At 41.8% G+C, this 19,859-nt stretch overlaps 1 protein-coding gene across 1 annotated transcript; it reads left to right on the plus strand.

Annotated features, from left to right (window-relative positions):
- Window positions 1-10,635: 10,635 nt before the first annotated feature.
- Window positions 10,636-19,347, plus strand: HSPA13 (heat shock protein family A (Hsp70) member 13). The gene is made up of 5 exons (XM_081907882.1): window positions 10,636-10,793; window positions 12,676-13,016; window positions 13,604-13,817; window positions 14,147-14,314; window positions 15,093-19,347. Exons 1-5 carry the CDS (start codon window positions 10,769-10,771, stop codon window positions 15,770-15,772), a joined length of 1,428 nt encoding a protein of 475 aa, XP_081764008.1. The 5' UTR covers window positions 10,636-10,768; the 3' UTR covers window positions 15,773-19,347.
- Window positions 19,348-19,859: the final 512 nt, after the last annotated feature.

Raw genomic sequence — 19,859 nt, forward strand, 5'->3', positions numbered from 1 at the left:
TCCTGCACTGCAGGAGGTTGAACTAGATAACCTTTGTGGTCCTTCCAGCTCTACAATTCTGATTCTATAAGACGGGGTGGGAAACCTCCACCCCACGGGTCTAATAAAGCCCTCCAGGCATCTCCATCCAACCCTCAGAATTTTCTCCAGGCCACACCCCTCACCAACCCTGCTCTGTTCTTTCCTCAAGCCCTCAGCTGGTGAGGTGAAGTTGCAGCAATAACCTTCTAGCAGTGGCATCACTGTCACTTCCTGGAATGGGCAAGGTAAGGGCTGTGCAGGCACACTAGTACAGCTAATACAGCACTCCCATTAGTGCACCCAGTATTCTTTGTGACCTTCCATGGAACCTGATTTACATGCAGCACTCATTTTGCAACCAACAGTTGCCTCAGGTGGTAAAATGTCTTCAGCCAGCCCTAAGCAGAGATGGGATACTTCCAGCATCTGTCACTGGGCCAACCCGACTTGGGACCTATTAAGTTGAAAACAGTCCCCCTATGCCTGACAATCCTTGGTTTTTGTTTCAGACTTTCAGTCAAGTGCAGGATGTCAATCAAGCCCTTAGGACTGCTAGATTTATGTACTGTACTAGATTAGCACTGGAATTAATGTGACTTACTAGGTCTCAGCTTGTCTTCTGTATCAGGCCCAGCTGCCTGCTGATGGTGAGGAGTAAGCTGTGCACAGAGGTGGTCTAGGTTGCTAAAGACTGAAAGGAGGGCTTGCCCTTGTGAAGCAGTGGCCTCCTAACATAGGGTGCTAAGCTTGCAAGGCAGGGGGAATGGCTCCATGTTGGGTATTGTTGTTGGCAGGACTATGTACCTGTCCCAGACCTTCTGCTTATAAGATATTTTTTTTAATGGAGGTCTTGAGAATTTATTCACAGGTGGAAATGCATACACACTGCACAGAGTAAGTGACTTGTCCATAAGGGCACAAGCAATCTTTTACATATTGGAGTCAATGGTAAATATTCCTTGCTTTGCTGGAAGGTGATTACTCCAGAAAAATATCTGGCATTGACTCTTTCAAAGCACTTTTTACATGAGATGGTAATAGTTCTAAGATCAACACATGGGCTGACAAAAGAACCAAGATGCCAGAATTCCTACTTCTCTGGGGTGGGGAGTGTGGAGAGAGAGAGAGGCCAGCTTCTCTTTGCAAGCACAAGATTATTAAAGCCAGCTTGGCAAAAAAGCAAACCCCAAGGAAAGGTGCCAAAGTTGGAGAGAACTGTGACGTTCTTTCGTAGCTATAGCAATAATTTTGCAAACGACTAATAATAAAGAGTCAATAATCAGAAAGATGTTCTCTGAAGTGAACACTACTAAATTACTTCAGGGAGGAAATCAATTATCTCCAAGGTAGCTGCAGCTCCCCAGCTCAATATCCAAATTTATGATAGCCACTGCAGCTACAGAATGCTGAAATTCAAAACCTTTCAGCAAGGAAGTCACCGCGGTTTCTCGGGAAAACTGACAACTCCCCTGCATTACAGAAATATTTTTGACAACACTCTTTACTATATTTTTTTTGTAACCTGCAACACTATTGACACAAAATTCACGTACAATGGCTAGATCAGCCATTCTCAACCTTTAATGCAGCATAGCCAATGTGGTTCCCCTCCAGCTGTGGTTGGACTGAAACTCTCATCAGGCCCAGCTAGCATACCTATTAGATATGGATGATGGAAGCTGGTAGTCCCACAAATATTTGGATGACACCATACTGACTACCCCTGCAGCATATTCACTGAATGCTCCCTCCTTAAAACCACCAGTTAAAAAATTGAGAACAAAGAGCACTCCAGACAAAACAACTCATATATTTGCTATATATTTGACTATACAGTGTATGTAGCAGTGAGAATGGCTACACAGACACACACACACACACACACACACACACACCACCTTTCTTCCATTATGGAGCCCAAGGCAGTGTACATGTGGTAGCCAGGCAGTCATTAACCAAGCTCAGACCTGCTTGGTAAGGTGGCAAGACCACAACCTGGGAGTCATCTACCATTTTTATAGAAATGATGCTTAAATAAGGTGACATATATTGGTGTTTATACTGGAAATGCATAAGTGCGCATATATATATATATATATATATATATATATATATATATATATATATATGAGTTGCCCATCTCTACTATATTTTATAGACTCTTTCATGTACTAATCTGCTGGATATTGCCTCTTGCTTTCAGGATTACTAAACTATTATTCCAATGAACATTTCACTCCCTGGCTGTCCTCTTTCTTTATAATTGCAGTTAATGTGGAGCGCTTATGTACTATATCAATTTAATATCTGATATGGCCTCTGTCAAGGTATTACATCCTGCACTTACTGGGTGATGGACTCTAGCCTAATAGGGCTTTTCTGTCTCTAACTACCCTGATTCAGTGTCCATTTTGCTATTCAAATGGAACAGTGTCTGCTGAGATGGAAAACTAGAAAGCAATACTTAGATGGAATAATTTAAATTTAACAGCAGTTTAAAAGCATTTGTTTTAAATTGCAATAATAACAGAGGGAAAACACATATGGAAAAGCTGATTCATTTGTGATGAATACATCATCCAGAAAGCCTAATCTTTTGCACAGACAGCATACAAATCAATTGCAATATCTTTGACCGTCTTTATGTTGTGGGTGTTTAGATTGGAATGAACATGCTAGGTATAGCTGTACATGTCACACTGAAAGAGGACTCCATGGCGGTCAAAGAAGAGGAAGAAACAGCGAGATCCAAAGTGGACTCATCTCAAAAAGAAATAGGGAAAGGAGTTAAGTACACATTGAATGCAAATACATGTGACTGAACTCCAACACCATTTTTAAAAATGAAAAGCCACTTCAGAAGAGTGGAGAAATGGAAGGGGGCAAAGGGGTAATCAACTTGTTCTCCATCTACAGATACTTTGTCCCAAACCACATCCTAAACCATAGCAGTGTGGACGGACAGACAGGTACCTGGGCTGCGTCTGCATTTTCTCCTAACAGCACATGAGCTAGTAGCAGTGGAAAGAGATAGATAATTTTGAACAGGCAAATGTGAGGACAGGAAAGATTTCCACTCATCTACCAGCTACATAGCTCAGTCTGATTTGGACTCATCACTTGGTGACTTCTTTTATCTTAAAGAAACAGTGTGTGCTAAATTTAAATGGTTTTTTTAAATTAAGTATTTTATTTAAAAATATATAAAAAAAATGATACAATAAAATTCATGGATTTATGTCAGCATCACAACCAGTTCTAGTGCATACATTGACATAAAAAGCCCAGTCAACTTGGGTCCCAAATATCTGAAGGAGCACCTCTTCCCATATAGAAATGCCCAACTGCTGACATCTGCATGGGACGTCCTGCTGACAGTTCTGTTGTCCTCTGTTCATGGGGCAGCAGTGCATGAAAGGGCCTTGCCTGTGGTGGCTCCTAGGTTGTGAAATGCCCTCTCCTCTGAGGTGCACCTGGCCATATAATTTTATTTTATACATTTCAGTGCCAGATCAAGCGTGGGTGGCGCTGTGGGTTAAACCACTGAGCCTCTTGGGCTTGCCTATCAGAAGGTCGGCGGTTTGAATCCCTGCAACGGGGTGAGCTCTTGTTGCTCGGTCCCTGCTCCTGCCCACCTAGCAGTTCAAAAGCATGAAGTACAAGTAGATAAATAGGTACCGCTCCGGTGGGAAGGTAAACGGCATTTCTGTGCACTGCTCTGGTTCGCCAGAAGCAGCTTAGTCATGCTGGCCACATGACCCGGAAGCTGTACGCCGGCTCCCTCGGCCAGTAAAGTGAGATGAGCGCCGCAACCCTAGAGTCATCCGCAACTGGACCTAACGGTCAGGGGTCCCTTTACCTTAGCGGTAGAAGATGAGATGAGACTATCCCTGCCATTTAATATTTATGTAGTACGTGGTTTAATTATATTGAGCTGTGTGTAACCCACAAGGCAAAGGGTGGGATATAAATGAAGTTGACTGCAGTGGGGGAAAGTAGCTGTTGATGAAAATGACTAAATTGGAGGGCAGAAAATGTCTGAGGGTAGGAACAGACCCAATGGGAAAATGCTAACGGAGTGTGGTGTCAAGAAACAGGACAAATGTGACTCATTTAGGGAAACTGTATGAATTGCTGATAAACTGTAGCAGTTGGATGGCAACAATCAAAATACAGTCATACCTCATGTTACATCTGCTTCATGTTACGTTTTTTCAGGTTGCATCCTGCGGCGACCCAGAAGTACCAGAAAGGGTTACTTCCGGGTTTTGCCGCTTGCGCATGCACGGTAGCACTAAATCACGCCACGCACACACGCAGATATGGCGCTTCAGGTTGCAGGCTTTTCACGTTGCGAACAGGACTCTGGAATGGATCCTGTTCGCAACCCGAGGTACCACTGTATAGTAGAAATGATAGACTGGCCAAAATTTGGCCAATCACATGTTTGTCCTGGCATTTATTAAGAAGGCAGCTTGAAGAGTAAAAGTCCAGGTGTAAAAGAGTTTCAGAGACAGGAGGACTATAGGACAGGGCAGTAAGGGAGCTTTACATTATAGAACTAGGTTTCCTATACATGCCTATAGTTAAAGCTTTAGTGTTCCCAGTAGTGATGTATGGAAGTGAGAGCTGGACCATAAAGAAGGCTGATCGCCGAAGAATTGAAGCTTTTGAATTATGGTGCTGGAGGAGACTCTTGAGAGTCCCATGGACTGCAAGAAGATCAAACCTATCCATTCTTAAGGAAATCAGTCCTCACTGGAAGGACAGATCCTGAAGCTGAGGCTCTAATACTTTGGCCACCTCATGAGAAGAGAAGACTCCCTGGAAAAGACCCTGATGTTGGGAAAGATGGAGGGCACAAGGAGAAGGGGACGACAGAGGACGAGATGGTTGGACAGTGTTCTCGAAGCTACCAGCATGAGTTTGACCAAACTGCGGGAGGCAGTGGAAGACAGGAGTGCCTGGCGTGCTCTGGTCCATGGGGTCACGAAGAGTCGGACATGACTAAACGACTAAACAACAAATTAGGGAATTGGAAACTGCAGCTGATAAACTCTGTAAAAATTTCAGTAAGTGTAAGTTCCCTTAATGCATAGTTATTCAGAGGCATAGCGGAAGATCTCTCTAACACACACAGACACACACTAAATGGCATATACAATAAACCAAGAATTGGTACAGAGGACATAGTAATGGCAAGTTACATAAAGAGCTAAGATGCAACCCAATGGGCCTATAAACTCCAGCCAGGCAGAACAAAGCTAGAGAGCCTTGCTGGATATTTTTATTGTTCTGCAGTTTGTGCAGTAAAGAGTTGCTTCTATTTTTACAGCTAGATCATGTTCAAGAGAGGTGCACAGCCTCTCTGCAAGGAATGCAGGTTTACAGTATCTGCTTTCAACAAACTTTTTCTCCAGGCAAAACAGACACTTGCTACTCACATGACAGCATACGGGGGAGTGATGCTGAGAAAATGAGACAAGTTGTGGGTAACATTTTTGCTTTTCTTGTAAGAATAATCTGACTAATGTCGGAATGATTCCATCAGTATTGTCAGAAATAGCTCTAAGAACCCTCCAGGTATGTTGAAAGTCTTAGCAGAGGCTACAGCTAAAGCAAACTGGATGCCAAATGACTAGAGATTTCTGGAAAGATATAAAGCAATAGCACTAAGGACCTTGACTTATGCTGATGAGTTGGAAGTTTTCACTTTACTAATTACAATGAGGTCTACTGGAGCTGGACTTTCTGCACCTTCACAAATTGTCTTACACAGTGTCTAATAGTTTCTACGTGACCATACCTAGAGAATGATAAAAAATTGATTGGTTTTTTAACAATTCCAACGGGGCATTATCCCTTATTAATCATTATCTCACTATGCATTGATTAACTATATCCTACTGTAAAATAATGATGGATGTTCACATACTAATGACACCTCTCACCTCTGCCTGAAAGTCACAGAGGTTGTGATTCTGAGCCACAGGCAAAGAACTTTTCTGTTGCTTAAACTCTGTACAGTGCCTAGAATAAACATTAAGCAGCAAACAATAAATAAAATGAAGGCTGAACATAATGAAACATGTTGTCTCTAAACTATGCCAAAGGCACAGCTATTCCTGTATATTATGATGTTTGTTAAGAGTAGCTGCAACTTCTAATAGACAGGATAGTTTGCTGTTCAATAGTAACTCTGTCCTAGCATTAAAAATAGCCGAATTCTATTTCCACCAACATTAGGCACAATATTAACCACCTGAAAGCTTATGAACGCAATCCAGAGATGGTTTCACATGCCTAACTTCTCCCCGCCACCCGGTGTGGTACTAGTTGCCTACTTTAGAGAACAATGACAATCCCACCCAATTAATGCTCACAGGATTTGAACATAAATATGGCTATTTGTAAATAACCCACTACGTTTATGCCCATAGCCCTTCTGGCTTTGTACCTGTTTTTTGTTAAGTGGGAATACAGCTACAACAACTCTGGTTCCTTGCCTGGAACCTAGTACAATGATACCTCGGGTTACATACACTTCAGGTTACATACGCTTCAGGTTACAGACTCTGCTAATCCAGAAATAGTGCTTCAGGTTAAGAACTTTGCTTCAGGATGAGAACAGAAATCGTGCTCCAGCGGCATGGCAGCAGCAGGAGGCCCCATTAGCTAAAGTGGTAATTCAGGTTAAGAACAGTTTCAGGTTAGGTACAGACCTCCGGAACGAATTAAGTACTTAACCTGAGGTACCACTCTATCTGCCAAGAAGAAAATTCAGTATGAACCAACAAGGGAGGGACATTGACTTGTATAGTATATTATTATTATTATTATTATTATTATTATTATTATTATTATTATTATTATACTTTCCTTCATCCATAGATCTTAGGGCGATTCACAACCGGTTCACAGGGCAGTTATTTGGGAAATGAAGTGGTACGTAGTTGTCACATGTCAGTAGTGGGTGGGCAAGAGGTAAAAATGTATAGAACAATGAACACAACTCTTAACTTTGTATAGCAGTCAAAGTTCCAACCATGCAAAAAGAAGTTTCTACACATCACCATCCACCTCCATCCTCTCAACCAAAGATGCAGTAACAGTTTTTAGGTAAAAGCAGCCAGGTAAAAGCAGTCACAGAGGGCATGGGCACATGGCCTGGGCAGAGTCCCAAGAGAGGGGCCTGGAGGACCATATTTAGACCCTAGGCCTGAAGTTCCCCACTCAGTTTAAAGAGACATGTGTGCACGTAGAGCTATTGCCATGACTGTCAAAAGACTTCTAAGTTGTTGTCTTTTAATGGTATCTGACACTTAAATGAGAGAGAGATGCAGGTGGTGCTGTGGGTTAAACCACAGAGCCTAGGGCTTGCCAATCAGAAGGTTGGCGGTTCGAATCCCCGCAACGGGGTGAGCTCCCGTTGTTCGGTCCCACCTCCTGCCCACCTAGCAGTTCGAAAGCACACCAGTGCAAGTAGATAAATAGGTACCACTCTGGTAGGAAGGTAAACAGCATTTCCGTGCGCTGCTCTGGTTCGCCAGAAGTGGCTTAGTCATGCTGGCCACATGACCTGGAAGCTGTACGCCGGCTCCCTTGGCCAATAAAGTGAGATGAGCGCCGTAACCCCAGAGTCGTCCATGACTGGACCTAATGGTCAGGGGTCCCTTTATCTTTTACTCTTATATAAGCTGCCTTATACCAGTCAGGCCATTGGTCTACCTAGCACTGGCTCATATGATTTTGCTGTTAAACTGGTAATTCTGTGCTTAAGATCTCTATGAAATTCACAGATAATGAATTTCATCACTAATAAATAGTCCTGCTTCTTATTACAATGGAAACATAAAAAGATTTCTTACACAAAAATCTTCTGATGCAGTAGGCAGGCTGTGGCTGTTGTCTGTGTATCTTCAGATGCTCAAGAAAGATTGCATTCCACTCTGGAAATATCCTAAAATATTCAGCATCTATTAAGTAGGTCAGAGCATCTATCATTTAGAGCTCATCATAAGACACCAATCAACTTCCCATCTCCTTGCTTTTAAGCTGTACATGCCAACACAGCTCAAGGTTAATATTAATACACTATAGAGAGAGCAGGGAAACTGGTCGCTACATATGAGCCTTGAAGCTGCCCACTTTACTTTGGGGGGGGGGGAGGTTGATGATGGGGAGAGAAACTTAAAGGAAACTAGAGGTGAGCTCTGTAGCTGGTGCTTCTCTTCCTGAACATCATAACAGAAATTCACACCCAGGCAAAAGCACATTGAGGATGGACATCTCTCTACATCCAAAGTACCTACTGTGGGGAAGAGCAGGGAAGGAGGAGGAAGAGAGCAACTGCTGGGTTGATGGAGGAATAGCTGACCACCACCACTTGTCTCTCCCTTGAGCAGGTTTGGGGAACCTATGGACCTCCAAATTGCTGGACTACAATTCCCATCATTCCTGACAGTGATCACACTGGCTAGGAATGATGGGATTTGGGAGTCCACCAACATTTGGAGGACCACAGGTTGCCCATAACTGTCCTTGAAGAACCAGTTGTCACAGTGAAACAGTGCCTATTCCCTGCCTTTGTCTCTCTCATGAGATCTTGACTGCTCTCTGCTTGGGGCCTCTGGCATAACAAGCTGCCACAACCACCTTTCAAATCAGCCATCTGAACCCTGAAGATGCAATTTAGCCTCACCCCAACTCTTTCTAAACAGTGGAGCAGGAAGAAAAATGAGTTTTGAAAGTGGGTAGGGGGGTCTTCCCTTTAAGTGAAAAGGAGAATATTTAACTCCGTCTCTTCCTTAAGAGCAACCCAACCCTCGCCATATGCATGCAACATTCCTCCCAAGTTGAAATACTATTATAACAGTGGTTGCTGAATGCATCAGGATTGTTTAAAAAAAGAAACCTGAAAGCATCCACCATTGCATAAATTGAATTTAGACACAAGATTTGCAACATATGGTTTTGACTGCACTTGTGAAGGACCTACTGTCTTCATGGAATATTCACCCAGAAAATAACCACTGTAGCTAACATGACGTTAACGTCGTGACTGTAAATGTGAAAATGAAAGAATGGATTTCATTGTCAGCTTCCAGAATGATTTCATAGGAAGGTTCAGTGAATTTGTTAGACCTAGAGAATTAAATATAATAGGCAGAAAATGATGAGGCTTCTTTATGATTTATGCATCTGCAAAAATTTGGATAAAGATTACCAAAGGTTAATATGCTCTCTATGAATCTGAAACACTTCAAAACTGTCCTATCAAATCCGCATCTCCAGCAATATTCTGACACCTAGTGGGAAATGAGTATAACTGCTTATACAATACAGCTTTCCTGCCGTATTATACTTTTTTCTCTGTACTTAATGTATGCCCACCAATGTCACACATCCAAAGTGAATTTTAGTCCACAAAATATATGATACAATAAATATGTAAGTCTTTAAGGGGCCACAAAATTCTTTGTTGCTTCTGGTTCCTAAGACAGAATAGTATGCCTTTGTCCATTGTTGACAGCTGATTTCGTGAGTAAGAAGGGAGAAAAAAAAATAATTGGGCTGGGATTACCCTCTCCAAAAAGGTGAGGAAAAAGTTGTGTGGCTGAAAATGCAAGATGGCTACTCCCAGAGAGTAATTTTCATCACAATTTCTCCTATGGAAGGTCCCGGAGGGTGGTTTTGTATCTAAAAATATGTGCTTGTCAATCTGTTTTTGTCGACATAAAGCATTTCATTGACTGCTGTGATGTAAAACTCAATTTAATACTTATATTAATACTTATATTAATACTTTAATATATTTCGTCTGGGCAGCCTTAAAAACAGTGATTATTAGAACACCGGGCTAGAATTTGGGAGACCAGGACTTGAATCCCCACTCAGTCATGAAACTCACGGCTAAAGAGTGGCACCTTCAGCAGCTTGGATATAAAGCTGGGATATAAATGCAATAAATAAACAAAAACACAGAGCTAGGCTTTCCAACGTGTCTGGGAATGCTGGGGCGACCAGGGCTCCAAATCACATGGAAGAAGCTACCTACTCACAGCAACCGGCTGTGGCATTGAGCTGCTTCCAAGCACTTCCACTCTCGCCCTCTACTGGCTCAGCCCACAGCTCTGGAAATGGCATTCCCTGTAAATGCTTCTAAGCATCCTCTGGAAAATCCAAAATGCCTTTAGGCGGGAAGGGAGGGGGACCCCGTTGCATATGATGGGCTTTGAGTCCTTAACTATTAAAAGGGGACCGGGGGAGTTTACCAAAAGCAAACTAAACAAAAACTTTAACGATAAGCATCAGGAAAACTACGCAGCAGCTAAGACAACAAACTACCATTCCCGACAGGCAAAGCGCAGGAAAAGCTGTCATAACAGACCCCTCTTCCTTCTTCCTCTGTACGTCACCGGAAAGTTCCTCCCACGTCCCATCAGCCCCTTCGCACGGATTGGGTGACGTGTCCTGAGGGGAGGGGTCAGCGTGGCACGTAAGAGTGCGCGCCGACTAGATGCTTGGCTGGCGGGCATTGTAGTTTCTCTGCCTACGGACTGCGCTGGGGCTTTATGAGAGGAACTACATTTCCCAGCATGCACCGCGTCGCGCGAGGTTTTTTTTTTCCCAAGCTGCGAAGGTACAGTCATCACAGCGGTAAACGGCCCAGGAAGCCGGCGAGTGTCACGCATAACAACAGGCGGGGCGTTATAGGACCGGGCCAGGGCAGCGAGAAGTTTCGAAGATGGCCGGGGAGATGACGGTGCTGGGTGAGTGAGAGGGGCCGGCTGAAAGCGGGTGGGTGGTCGTGTCAGCCTCTGCTCGGCGCCTCGTTAAGATCCCCCCTAAATTCTCGCCTGCCTGCCTGCCTGCCTGCCTGCCTCCCGCTGCTTTTTTCGGGGGGAACCTCGGCCTAGATCCGCCGCTGAAACCCAGGGCTCTACGCCGGAGTACTCGAAGCTAAAATGAAAGCTTTTGAGTACACGCAGGGCTTTGGAGGTGTCTGAAAGGAGCCTCCAGTTCCAGAGGCAGCCTACCTGTGCGTTTGAATGCCAGCCGCGGGGAGGGACGTCGCCTTCATGCGCTGCTTACAGGGTGGCTTGAGGCAAAAGAGGACAGAATTCCTCTCCCACTAATTCGCTGTGTAGGAAAGGGAATGGTGCACAACTACTAAAAGTGCAGGAGATCTATGTTTTTCTGTCTCTGGTTACCCGTGTCGGGTTGGACTAGATGACACTCGAGTCCCTCCCTACTCTACAATTCTATGAATCCTGGAGGCATCTGGTGGGACCCTTTGACTTCAAGACGCTGGACCAGATGAATTTTTGGTCTGACCCAGTAGGACAGTCTACTGATTTTTATGCTTTTGTATTGTGGTGTACTGGCCCGGACACTGAGGTCCAGTTCCGAGGGCCTTCTGGCGGTTCCCTCGCTGCAAGAAGTGAGCTTACAGGGAACCAGGCAGAGGGCCTTCTTGGTAGTGGCGCCTGCCCTGTGGAACGCCCTCCCACCATATGTCAAGGCAATAAACAACAATTTTACTTTTAAAAGACAACTGAAGGCAGCCCTGTTTAGGGAAGTTTTTAATGTCTGACGCTGTATTGTTTTTAATATTCGGTTGGAAGCCGCCCAGGGTGGCTGGGGTAAAAATAATAAATTATGATGAGGGGGAGGGGTGGAGCTGCTGCCAACCAGAAAAAGGTGATCACCTCAGGCGTCTGATCTTTGGTATCATGAAAAATTACAAATGGTTTTGCATGTATACAGTATTTTCACTGCCCAGGAGGGAGAGAGGCACTTGTGGGATTTTCTGCTTCCGGTACCAAAATAATTTGACCAGCGTCACTGCTATTCATTTGCTGCTTTGCCTCAGGATGGTCCTGGACTTAGGGGATGAAAGTGTTAAAGCACTTCCTTTGCAGACTTCAGTGTCTATAATTTTGCTTCTGGGAAACTGATCAGTGATTGGTAGAGTCACAGGAAGAGGGGTGTTTAGTGAAGCAGTTGAAGAAGGAGAGGATGAAAGTTGTTTGTTTTCTCTAGGAGGGTGCCTTTCATTGTCTTTCTAGTTTGGAGTTTGTTACACAGGCAATGTGTTTGCCATCTGCCAATACTGGAAAAAGGCTTGATGGACCTGTTTCAAAGAACTGGCAGTGCCCATGACTCATCAGAAAGATTTTATTTGAGTGGATAGCACAGTGAAAATGCCAACAGTGTGAGGCAGCTGTGAAAAAGACACTATGTGCTAGGGATTATTAGAAAAGGAATTAAAAATAAAACTGTCAGTATGAAAATGTTCTGATTCAAATCCATAATACACCCCTTTTGGAATATTATGTACAGTTCAAAATGATATTATAGAACTAGAGTAGACGCAGCTAAAATGACCATGGAGTGTATTAAAATCTAAATGGTTTGGGGATCTTTAGCTTTTTTAAAAAATATAATTTATGAGTGACACAATAGCTGTTCTAAAAATTGTACCTGCTGTGTATGATCCTGCATAGTTGAGATTCCTGCATTGCAGGGCGTTGGACTGGTTGACCCTTGGGTCCCTTTCAACTCTATAATTCTATGGAAAATATGGATAGTCTTGTTAAATACTTCTGGGATTAATTTTCTGACTTTTAATTTTTCTTTCTTTCCTTTCAGGTTCTGCTATTTTGACACTTTTATTAGCTGGATACCTGGCCCAACAGTATTTACCTATGCCCACACCAAAAGTAATAGGGGTTGACCTTGGCACCACATATTTTTCAGTTGGCGTTTTCCTTCCTGGCACAGGGCAGGTGAAAGTGATTCCTGATGAAAGTGGGCACAACAGCATTCCAAGCATAGTGTCATTCACGGAGGGAGATATTTATGTGGGATATGATGGGCTAGAGCTGGCAGATTCAAACCCACAGAACACTGTGTATGACGCCAAGCGATTTATAGGGAAGCTCTTCACACCAAAAGAATTGATAAGTGAGAGCCGCAGATACCCATTTAAGGTGAGTTTAATGTTTTGTTTACCAGCTAACTGCCAATGAGTGTTTGATACCCACACTTCTCACTGCTGTGTAATAAGTTAGAAGACCTGAGATTATTCATTTGTTCTAGGAATAGGTGAAGCTGAGGCTTTGTGGTTAGAAGTGCTTCGTACAAATGAGGAGTATGTTTTTACGTTTTGGAAATATATTTTGTGCTGTTGGGAACTGCTTAAATTTACACCACTCTTAAATATTAATTAAATCGTATGCATCGTGTGATTTCAGGTAATGTCTAGTTCAGACAAATCCTTTTAAATGAAAAAGAAAGCCTCTATGATGAATTCTGGCATGTTTCTGTGGTTCCTATACATATGGAGTTTTAATTTTGTTTTAGAGTATACTTTACACTTTTTTGCTGTGTGAGCCACCCAAAGAACTGTCATGAGATGGCTATATAAATATAATGAATAAATAAGGAATTTTATTTCTTAACAGCACACTCCTATGTTCACTCAGAATTAAGTGAGTAATTCTGTGTACAGGCAGGTCCACTCACTCATATGTATGTGATAGCAGCTTAAAGATTCTGCTTTTCTCTTGTTTTTCAGATTATTAATAACAAGGGAGCTGCTGAATTTTCCATTGCAACCAATGAGACTTATAATGTAACACCAGAATATATTGGTTCTCAACTCCTTTTGAAATTGAAGAGGATGTCAGAGGACTACCTTGGAATGCCTGTTTCCAGAGCAGTTATTTCAGTGCCAGCAGAGTTTGATGAAAGACAACGAAACTACACTATTAAAGCAGCAAGACTTGCAGGTGATGCATATTTTCCCTTGTATTCTTGCTAAACTCAGTTTATTTTCATAATGCCATACTTGGAGCCTATATAATAGTAGGCCAGCATTGACTTGTCTTTGGCTTTGACTTGTGCAGCGTTAGAAATTGTGAATGAAATTTCTCCAGAATGACAAGCAGAGTTAGAAACAAAATTAAGGAAACAAAATCACTTACAAATACACAACCATTTATTGTCTGAAGGAGAGTTAGACACACTTAGTCGTCATATTTGGTTTAGAATCATTATTTTACTAGATGGAATAGGAGGCAAAAATAAAAATATTGATAACATATTTTATCTTTTAAAGGACTGGAAATCTTGCGGGTAATTAATGAACCCACTGCAGCAGCCATGGCATATGGTCTCCACAAAGTTGATGTTTCTAATGTTCTGGTCGTAGACTTGGGTGGAGGAACGTTGGATGTTTCTCTGCTGAACAAGCAAGGAGGGATGTTTCTGACCCGAGCCATGGCAGGTAAAGAAGAGTCTTTAATGCTAGGGTTTGAGTCACTAAAATAATTTTACTTGGCACTTCTAATACGGCAAGCTGTAGGTTGGTTCTACATCTTTCCCCCTGCTTGTATACCATTGGATACACTCATGCTTATCGCGGGCAGCTGAATATGTGAACTGACTTCATTAAAAAATGCTGTAGTTAAGATTACATTGAAAGATGTAGAAGTCCTGTCCGAGGTGCTACATTTGTGATGGCCTGCCCATGCATGCAAATTAACACTTGATGTTGTAGTAAACGAGTCATGAATGAATGCCTTGGGTCCTGTACTGGAAGAAAGGTGGGATATAAAGAAAATAAATAAATCTGTAAGACTTCCCTATAATGAGGTGAACATAGAGAGGTCAGAGAGGCGAGTTATTGGCCTTAATTTTTGTGTGTCCCATTTATTCCTAATATATTTTCTGGATAATGAGCACCAATGATTTTTTTTGTGGAACTTGCTTCCAAATGAACCTATACTTATGAGTAGCTTAAGCCAGGTTATGATGCACCAAGCTCAGTACAGCCAACCAGCTGTCTGTGGCAACCTCTCAAGTGCTCAGTGAAACCACCTGTTTTAGGAGATAGCTCATTCAGTGGAGCAAGAGACTCTTAATTTTTGGGTCATGGGTTCATGCAGGGGGTTGGACTAGATGACCCTCATGGTCTCTTCCAACTCCTCAGTTCTATGCTTCTAAGCTATACTTATCATTGTCTTCAACTGCTGTGTTGTCTGTATGTCGGCTTTGTATTTTAGGTAACAACAAACTTGGAGGGCAGGACTTCAATCAGCGACTGATGCAATACCTATATGATGAGATGCATCACACATATGGCTCTCTGCCTTCTAAAAAGGAAGAGATACATAGACTCAGACAGGCTGTAGAAGCTGTCAAATTGAACTTGACGGTTCACAACTCTTCCACAATCAGAATTTCTCTTACTATGCCACAGCGGAAGCACCAACATGAACCCTTGAAGGAAGAGAACAATGTATACAGCAAACATGAAAGTGTCCCTTCAGAAATCGAAACAGGGATGAATGAGGACCTGAAGGGCAGTCTTTCAGAAACACAGAACGTCCCTTGGAAAAAAGTTCTCTTTGAAACAGAAATTTCCCGGAAACTCTTTGAGACATTAAATGAAGACCTTTTTGAGAAGATTCTTGTTCCTATTAAGCAGGTATTGAAAGAAGGACATCTACACAAGACTGAAGTAGATGAGATTGTATTAGTTGGAGGCTCCACCCGAATTCCAAGAATACGTAAAGTTATTACAGAATTCTTTGGGAAGAAACCCAACACTTCCGTTGACCCAGATCTAGCTGTGGTAATAGGGGTGGCCATTCAGGCTGGAATTGTGGGGGGATCTTGGCCCCTCCAAGTTAGTGCTGTGGAAATTCCAAACAGGCATTTACGAAAGATAAATTTCATCTAAGTGTCAGTGTTCTTATCCCATTTTATTTTCTTCAGTTCCGTAACTAAGCAGGGCTCTATATGTCCTAACCTAAATCCATTAGCATGTTGGACTGTTCAGTGTACATTAGTTCCTTCCCTGTGTCCCTTGTAAGGGATTAGCTATATAAAGAAGAAAATATTGTTAATACTTGAGCTACAGGAAAACATGAGCTCATTTGTTAAGGAAAGCCAATGATCAGAAACATTGTTTCTGAAGCATGATTTTATTTTATTTTATTAATTTAATAATCAACAGAACCTCCAGACTTCTTTACTTGAAAATGGAATTACACCATTCTGAAGTAATGAGGGAGATAGTGTTGGCATTGTTTCCTGGCATTTCCCAGGAATATGTATTGACTGTGAACTGGCCTGGCAGTAGCAGTATTAATGCAGATAGCACAGCTGAAGTTCATCTTAAATGGCATTTAAAAGCACTTTTCTTAATGTTGCATTGAAGCTTGAATGTGCTTTAGATAGTAGCACTTTACCAAGAGCTGTTCTGCAGATCCTACCAAAAATCTAATGCATTCCTTAACATTAGCCATGGGGAATCATCACTATTGGACACCTCTTAGTATTTCTAGTATAAGGTAGTAAGAGGCAAACATTATGGTTTCTACTCATGTGCTGAGGGAAGTTTGCAATTGTATGTGTTATCACTGGAAACTCCATGATTGTATGGTATGTTGACTTTGTTCAAATATAATTCTAAAACTATGGTTTAGTTTAGTGCTATGTGAATGAGGCTGTGGTTTGTGTGATCCCACTTTCCTTGTCCTCAGGCAGCTGTGAGTAGGTTAGAAACTTTCTTCCTTTTTTGGTTAATGCAGTTTAGCTTTACATCCAGAACCTAAACTGTGGCTAGTCTTAACTATGGTTTACTGAAAGAAGCCAGCTTCATAAGCCACTATTTTGAAGCTGGCTTGTTGCAAGAATCCAAAATCAAGACTAGCCAGTTCAAATTTTACTTGAGGGAGTGCTTGCACCTGACTCTTATTCATGTAACACTAAACTATAGTCTAATGTTGTGCCCCAAGCGAGGCTAGTGTAAAACTTGTATTTTTCGGTTTTGATCAGTTATTACTACTGAAAAATTCCATAATGCAGATAACTCTACCTTTGCTTTAGTTGTCACAGTTTGTGCAATTCAGAGAACAGTCTTTTTAACCATTCCATAAAAAAAGTTGAAGTAGCAATTTCAGTCTATGCTTTTGTAGAAAGTATTGAAACTAAATATTCCAGGACTCTTGAAAACACTCCATTCTTGTTAATAAGAAAACTGGTATTTTCTGGCTGCTGATGTTAGTCAGCAGCATTGAAGTAAACATCTCATTGTTTACTTATTTTAGATTTAGATTTGCTTCTAAATTTGCAATTAATGACATAGGGATTAATGTGTAATCCTAATGTGTCAAAACGCTCACAGAGTGTTGCAATGTTAATGCAAACAATACTGAGTGTTTTTTTGGGGTCTCACCCTCAAACATGTGCAAACCTGAGATACAATGGTCAGAAATTTTCTTAATTATGGTGGTTAAAAATGTGCCATTGTTGAGGAGATAGTTAACGAACATTATATCTCATTGCCCAGGTTACTCTGTGTTTGTCTATATCGGCACTTTGTCAAAGATCGTCATAATCGTGTGTAGAGCGAAATGTACTGTACAATGTGGCTCAAAGAACATGGCTGAAACCTAGTTCTGAGTGGTTGTTTTTTTGTGGTGGTGGAGAAAGGGCACGGAGAATGTTTTCAAGGAGCAGAACCAGTTGTGTAAAGAGCAGGATGCTGTGTGTGAACTGCACTGTAGTCTTTGTATAGATACTGAAGATTATATTGCTATTAGTAGGACCACCAACTACTTGATCAGGATTCAAAGAGCTGGACATCTAGTTCTAAGAGCCCAAGGATCTTCTGACTCCTAACCCATCCTGCAAAGCAAACTGCTTTTAAAATCTGGATTTTGAAAGTAGATTGTCATAAGTCATAGGTGTTCTGAATTCATGGTTATCAGCTGCTGAAAGAAGCAAATACAAAGAAATCCACTTGTGAGCCTCAGTAGCTCATGGGAACTCGGGCCCATTGTTTCTTACTTCGGATATAAAGAAGCAGACCAGTCTTTACTTTTAAAGAGACTTGAATTCTTTAGGTGTACAGCAACAAGAGGTGAACCAAATAAATTGAGAATGTGAATCAGAGATTGTTGATGGAATTGAAGAAAACGTCAAACTTATTCTCAGGCTGTCCTTACAGTATCGGTAGATAGAATATAGCATTTTATCAGCAGATGGCTGTGTGAGAAATGAACTTCCTCTCCTTCCCCCTCTCCCCATATGGCCCTGGCATACTCCCTCAATCTCCTCTGGGGGGTTGGGGAGGGACAGACCCTTTGTAGCAGATTTTGGGGGAGAGGAAGGTGAAGTCCTGTTATGCGAGAGGAAATCCACTTGCACAATGTTGGAATGCAACCATAAATTGCATTTTTCTTGTAATGAGAGGAATGTACATCTCACATTTTTTTCTAAACTTTCCAACACAAGGCCAACTCCTGTTGCCTTTAAAAATTGGTTGTAGCCCTTCCATATATTAAAGGGGTAACCCTTCTTGCTTAGCTTAGCAAGAAGAGAAAGCTTTGCCTCACAGCTTTCTGTAATCCATTTTTATTGAAGTTTTACGTTGCCAAGTGATGATTTTACATGGCAAGGCAAAGTTACAAGTGAAAACCATACAAGTTTAGGTCAAATATTGGTAAAATTAAGCTTCATGGAAGTCACAGTTACCCAAACTATCAACGTCTGGAAGTCTGTATCTCATCGATCAGGATAGCTTCTAGAAGTTTCTAAAGAGCAGAAGGGCAGCCATCTCTGGTGGACCTAGCTCTAAAAAACTGTTTTAAAAGCAGCTTACTCAGGTGCTGTTAAGGCATGCCTCTGTTTATGGCAAAGGAAGCAGACTTGATTTTCTTCCCCACCCATAGTGATTTGATTATGCTGGAGCCGGCTTACTGGCATCCTTAACTGTGCCCCCTATGAGTTGCTGTGCTGGTGCAGTAGCTTGCAGAACCCAATTAGTTTTAAGGTTTACTTGAAGATTTAGAGTTGTTTTGCAAAGAAGTAAATGTATTTCGGACATTAACTTATTATGGCAAACTTGTAAACCATAACATGGCCCCTCCCTATTTTTAGACAAATAATTATAGTAAAATATTTTTCTTACTGAAGCCATTGGCTTTAAAACACACACACACACACACACACACATTCAAATTGTTCTCACAGGTTTCTATAAAAAAGAAATAGACATATGAGAAAAATAAGACTTGGACAGGCTTATTTCATCAGTTGGAATCCTGATGGGTTAGCTAAGTAACATTTGTATCGGCGTCTCTTGCTGGAACTACAGTTCCTTTCACACTGGCACATAAAACGATTAAGCTGGGTTGCAGGCTACTGTGAAGCGGATTTTCTGTGTGGAAAAAGGATAATTTTGTTTGGAGACTGCATTTACAAAATTGTCTTTTTGTATTATCAAAATAAAAGACCTTTTATACTGTCTGTTGTGCTTATTTTGAGACTGCCCTATTGAATGTAAATAAGGTCATGGCCATTAAACTAGGGTGTTTATAAGATGGAGGGGAATCTCACTGCCACATAGAAGTTTAATAATGCTACTGCAGAAGTATGTCAAGGCTTGGAAGGATTTCCATAATCAACACATACACACAGTTTTCTTAAATATTAAGAGTATTCGCTCTGCAGTTTGAGGATTTTCCAGCCCACTTCAGACAATGCCAAACCATGGTTTGTTCTGAGGCTGACAGTTTCTCTTCTCCTTTCCTTCTCAGAGTGAGAGAAAGAGAGAAGTTTCTATTCACAGTTCAGAACAAATTGCAATTTCCCAGTTTCATTCCTACAGAATGGAAAACTGCAGCTTATTGCAAACGCTGGAACAGAAGCTTCACATTTCTTAAGGCTAAATGTACCTTGTGGCAGTAACAAACCTTGGTTTATCATTTAATTGAACTGGGCTATGGAAAATGAAGGGCTTGGTGTCACCGGCTAATGAA

This window comes from Podarcis melisellensis, assembly GCF_964234715.1.
Source record: "Podarcis melisellensis genome assembly, chromosome: 4".
In the NCBI taxonomy this organism is placed as follows: domain Eukaryota; kingdom Metazoa; phylum Chordata; class Lepidosauria; order Squamata; family Lacertidae; genus Podarcis; species Podarcis melisellensis.

Coding starts and splice junctions, on each gene's coding strand:
- HSPA13 (XM_081907882.1), top strand. CDS start 10,769: ATGGCCGGGGAGATGACGGTGCTGG. Junction 13,017..13,603: donor GCCGCAGATACCCATTTAAG/GTGAGTTTAATG, acceptor CTTGTTTTTCAG/ATTATTAATAACAAGGGAGC. Junction 13,818..14,146: donor TAAAGCAGCAAGACTTGCAG/GTGATGCATATT, acceptor TATCTTTTAAAG/GACTGGAAATCTTGCGGGTA.